We start from the raw sequence: 5,782 nt of genomic DNA, 5'->3' as shown, positions 1-5,782 counted from the left end.
GCAGTTACGCAATTCTCAGAAATATCTGTAGAATCAAAGCATACTGTCAGACTCTATTTTGCAAGCAAAAGTTTATATCATAAGGGAATAACAACGATTGCATGTACCACAACCAGATGTGTTAACCTGTTACTAAAGAAATTAGTCTGATTTTCATGCTTGGTCTGTAAATTTCCCAAATATCAAAACTCACCTCTTTAGCTATTCATATCTTTAAAATTGGCCTACCTTTTCAGGTTTTGAATGCTTAAAGACAGTTGTTCTACTAAACCAATATTCTAAACCAAAATCGATATCAATATTCCCATTCACTTGTACACACGTATTGTGCTATTAAATAAATAAGTAAATAGCAACCCGTGCAGTACACATGTATCTGTAACATGTATTGGTTCCACCTTCCACTGTATTCATTTTCTGACTTTAGGTACTAACCTAGGTGTTGATACATAAAGAAAAACCCAAACTATATAGGATGCATCAAAAAATAGTGAAGCTGGGTTATTAAGAACTAAACAAGGTAGCAATGCAAAAGTGAAAAATGGTTATAGCAGGCTTCAGAATGTTCAATCAGAGATTGTAGGAAGACCATATCTTCATCAACATTCTCAACAAGTTAATGATCCGAGAGTGTAAGATTCTACCACAGATCGGCATGACTGGGGAGAGCAGATCAATCCATGTTGTGCACCCTGAGCAACGCAAACCCTAGTGATGGACAGAGAAACAAGGAGGCGGGGGTGGTAGGTTTACGGGCGTAGGGGTTGAAGGTGTCGACGGATCTGTGGGAGGAGGTGGCGCTTGCTGGTGAGGTGCCACCGCCCTTGGCCTCACACCGCCTGCCTCGAGGCTTGAGCGATCATGTCCTGGCCTGGGGAGGGAGAGCACGACCTCGAAGACCAGGATGGCGGCGGGCTGGGTTTGCCGTGCGGTCGCTCGGATCGGGGAGGGCCGAGCGCCCTGCTGGATCTCGCTGCTGCCTGGCCTGCCTCCACAACCACGATTGGCGGCGGGGATCCTCGCTGCGTGACTCGGCGTTGGTGCAGGGGCAGCAGGGATCGATATGACGGCGGGGATGGAAGGGGAGCCGGATGATCGGGGGTGCGAGCACGGGCGACCTGGCGAGCGGGGCGCAAGGATGGAAGTGGAGCGGGGCGGGGATGGAAGGGGAGCGAGGCGGGGATGGAAGGGGAGCCGGATGGAAGGGAGCGGGGGGCAGGACGAATCCGCGCGGGGCGTGTTCGCAGGAGGCAGGACGAAAGCGAGAGGGGAGAATGTCGCACCAAAAGTTGTCCACTCTTTAGTCTTTTTAGTTGTAGGAGAATATAAAGAGCACGGCCGATTGAAGTGTCCAATAGACACGATCGGTCCAATTACAATTTACTTTTATCTCTTTTTGACCTCATTTCTGCAAGATGTTATTCATTGCTTGATTCGACGATCAAGGATGACGTTTTAGGATTGTTAGCGATCTAGGATGACCTGAAGACGTCCATACCCTCGTGGTTCTTTCGGGCGTTGGCTTACACAACTCCTTTACTGGTTTATCTAGAAATGAGCCGTTCTTCACGTGACGGGGTTTCTTTCGGGCATTGGCTTGGACGGCTCCTTTAATTAGTTTCTCTAGAAATGAGCCGTTCTTCGTCACACAATCATGATTGACTGATCAAATTAATTATCTGGAGCTTTAGTTCTACGGAGAAATATTCAGTGCAGTCGTTATATGCTGTCATTAATCATCATAAGGTGAAACCTGTTTTTGTCCATGCAGTTTGGAAGCTTAAAATACCCTCAAGGGTGCAAATTTTCTTATGGTTGCTGTCCAAGAACAAATTACTTACTCGTGATAATTTAGCTAAAAGAAGGAATGTGGATGATAAGTCTTGTATTTTCTGTTCTGAACCTGAGTCTATTCATCATTTGTTCATTGATTGTTGTGTAGCTAAGATTATGTGGTCTGAGCTTTCTCAGTGTTTGGATCTAGATTGCGAATAAGAAAATTTGCTAACAAATGTTATTATTGCTGCTGCTCTTTGGTGTATCTGGAAGTTGCGTAACAGTGTTTGCTTTCAAGGAGTCACTTGGACAGGACTGAAGCCGCTAATGCTATGGATCTCAAAGACGCTAAAAAGATGGAGACCAATGTTCACTGGAATGGTAGAGGAGAAACTGATGGTGGTGACACAGAAGATAGAACAAAGAGTGGTGCTGCCTCCTGGAATAGGTTGGCACCTTTCCAATCCAACAACATCGGGATCTCAGCCTTCGGAGTCGGCCTACAACGTTGTGATTCAGCCGAGTTCTGATTTAATTTTACTTGTGGACAATGTGTTTGATCATAGAGTGATTTAGAACCTTTTTGGCTGGCAGGAGCGCCTATACACATATGCTGTAAACATTGATACCGTTTGCTTTATATCAGTAAAGCAGAAGAAACCTCCTTTTCTAAAAAAACAATCATGATTGACTAACCTTTGCTGGTTTATTTATAAACCTCTTATCTCTTCATCATGTAAGTGTGATATTTCTCGTTTCTTTCTGTGCGGCGGAACCTAAGAGAATGGTCTGACGGACTCTCCAAACTGGGTAAGCCTGTTTCTATAGAGTTGTGAAAACGGATCGGATACGGACGAATATAACTAATATCATATTTGTTTTTATATTTTTGGTCGGATTCGGATTCGAATATGGATAATGTCAACCATGTCGGATAAGATATGATTATATGTCGACACCATACGATTTAAGTATTCGGATGCAGATACAGTATTGGATGTTGGATATTCGGACTCAGATACGAACAGATTTGAACCCTTCTAAACGAATTCGGTCTCGAATACGGTCGGAAAATATCCGTACTGTTTTCATCTCCCATGTAAACTAGCACTTGTGCTAGGAAAATACAACAAAATTTATATTATTGAATACTTTTTTTGAGAATTACACGGTACGATGTAGACGCCCAATTACGCACGCACACTCATATGTGTAAATACACGTATGCTAACCCTTCTATGAGCATCTTCAAAGAACTGAGTCAATAGATCTTGATATTCATGAAGTTACCATAGGCACCCCGGTGTCGACGGAGACGTCGCCTATCACTGAAACCAAAGCGTCAATAAATTCTAGAATAAATTTAGAAAAATGCGAGTATATAAGTCGAGGATTTAAACCCGAGTAGACAAGTTCCAACACAAGGAACTGAACTAACGTATCTATGTTCAGTTCGTGAATAAATTTTATTAAATTATATGTATGAATTTATGAAAAATACTTTGATAACGCATTTATTTGAACGGCAGGAGCTGATGAAGCGATATTTTTCAGAGCTTTATCAGCGACTCTGGCTGACAGTATAGTGTTGCAATAGCAGAGAGCCCAACCAAACCTGCCAAAGAGGCTCTCGAGTCTTGAGAGTGTTGTTGAGCTCTCAACCTGCAACGTCAGACAGGTCATCAAAATTTTTTTGGATGACCTACCGATTTTGTCAATCAATTATGAAATCGACTAGTGCTTCTAGAATTAAAATCCGGCATATGCACACAAATCGACTTGACATGAGTAGAGCAGAGTTCACAACCGTCGTAACTGCATCGCGGACGACCACTAGAGACACAAACCACACAAAGCGTCTTACCAACCCAGGTAGTCGTGCGTTTTACGTGCATTTAATTACGTTCCATGCTGCTCTCGCTCTCAACCTCCCAACCAAACTTTCTACCGTGTTCTACCCGCCCCCATCTCCCTCTTTCCACACCCATCTATATATGTATGTTCACGACGCAGCTCCTTTCACCATCACACATGAACATCAACTCCACCGATCAACCAACGTCGTAGCAAGCCAAGCCAGAGAGTGTCCTGAGCTAGACGATCGGGATGGCAGCAGCAGCCGCCACTGTTCGCCGTGGCTCCGCCAGCAGCAGCGCCTCCGTCTCCCACGCCATCGTCCTCGCCGTCGTCGTCGTCGCCTGCTCGTCGTTTCCTCCTACCAGCACCGCCGCCAAGGCGGCACCGTGCTCGAGCCAGACCTTCTCGGGCACCGGCGGGGAGCAGCAATCCTACGCGTCGTGCGCGGACCTGCCGCGCCTCGGGGCCACGCTGCACTACAACTACACGGCCGCCACCAACACCGTGGCCGTCGCGTTCCGGGCGCCGCAGGGCAAGGGCGCCGACGGGTGGGTGGCGTGGGGGATCAACCCGAGCGGCCGCAGCGGCATGGTCGGCACGCAGGCCGTGGTCGCGTTCCAGAGCTCCAACGGCAGCCTCGTCGCGTACCCGACGGTGCTCGACAGCTACGCGCCGTCCATGGCGCCCGCGGCGCCCGGGGACCTGGCGTTCCCGGTGTCGGGCGTGGCGGCCGAGTACGCGGACGGGAAGGAGATGGTGGTGTACGCGACGCTGGCGCTGCCGGCCGGGAAGGGGAGCAAGTTCACCAACGTGTGGCAGCAGGGGGCTGCGGTGGTCAACGACGTGCCGGCGGTGCACCCCACCACCGGGGACAACATCCTTTCCACCGCCACCATCGATTTCAGCGCTTGATGTTGGCTTGCGTGTATCCGGCTGCATGTTCATGCATCAGCATGCCCCGTTCCTGTCTCTCTCTCTTTCTCTCTCTCACCTATCCTGCTCGCTACGCTTATACAAATAATTAATATCTCTCTGTGTGTTTGTATATGTACTTAAATATGTCCGTGTACTGTAACGAAAAACTATCAATCGTTCCTAAAACTAGAAAATACTTGTGCGTTGCTGCGGAGATTTTATAAAAATACAATACTTTAGTCTATGTACCAAATAAGAACTATAGAGCTTTAGGGCACTCACAATGCAAGACTCTATCACAGAGTCTAAGACAATTAATTATATATTATTTATGGTATTTTGCTGATGTGGTACCATATTTATTGAAGAAAGAGGTATAAAAACTAAGACTCCAAGTCTTATTTAGACTCTAAGTCTACATTGTTCGAGGTAATAAATAACTTTAGACTCCATGATAGAGTCTGTATTGTGAGTGCCCTTAGCCACTCGAAACAATTGGCCGATAATACTGCTGTACGAAAGGATGGGATGAGGTTTTGACATCAGTAACCGTTTGAACTTAACATTCAGTTGGAACTTGGATAGCACTGAAAAATAGAAATTTCAGAATAATAGTATATAGGAAAACACTTGTGGACCAGTTTCAAAAAAAAAAAAAACACTTGTGGACTGATAAAGACATAGCAACACACTTAAGCTTCTTCGCTTAAGCTTATCTGTCGAATCTGTCAGCTGTCAGCTATTCAACAGTATTGCTTATCTGTGAAATAATGGCCCGCCATTCAGAGCAATAAGCCAATAATGACGTTAAAGTACGCTCATTTGCGCTTGATGGCAGTGCACGACGCCTGCCGCTCCCGGCACCCGGCCCTGGTATGCTCAGGCGCATTGGCGGATTAGGGGGGGGGGGGGGCTGGGTGGCTGCAACCCCCCTCTTGGACTCAAATTTTTTTTTAACAGATTTCTTTTTAGCAAAAGACTTCATGTATTTAGTATTTTTTCTATATTTATTTTATGAATCTTTGTTTTTGAGCACTTTGAATTATCAATCTTAGCTATATTTATTAGTGTATTGGATTGAACGAGCAAAAAAAATTAGCTATGTTATTTAGCCTCCTCTTAGTCCGTTTTTGGATTCGCCACTGCTGAGGCGTAGTCTCGCGTGACGTACCGTCGTTTTTTTTAAGAAACTCGAGGATCAGCCGAGGCCTACAGAAGCTTTATTAAAAAAACA

At 45.8% G+C, this 5,782-nt stretch overlaps 1 protein-coding gene across 1 annotated transcript; it reads left to right on the top strand.

Moving 5' to 3' along the window:
* Positions 3,783–4,775, top strand: LOC8058990 (cytochrome b561 and DOMON domain-containing protein At5g47530). Its single transcript, XM_002462608.2, has one exon. The coding sequence runs from the start codon at positions 3,883–3,885 to the stop codon at positions 4,543–4,545; it is 663 nt and encodes a 220-aa protein (XP_002462653.1). The 5' UTR covers positions 3,783–3,882; the 3' UTR covers positions 4,546–4,775.

This window comes from Sorghum bicolor, chromosome 2, assembly GCF_000003195.3.
Source record: "Sorghum bicolor cultivar BTx623 chromosome 2, Sorghum_bicolor_NCBIv3, whole genome shotgun sequence".
NCBI lineage: Eukaryota > Viridiplantae > Streptophyta > Magnoliopsida > Poales > Poaceae > Sorghum > Sorghum bicolor.
The sequence above is the reverse complement of the archived record's forward strand: the minus strand, read 5'-3'. Positions and strand labels throughout refer to the sequence as shown.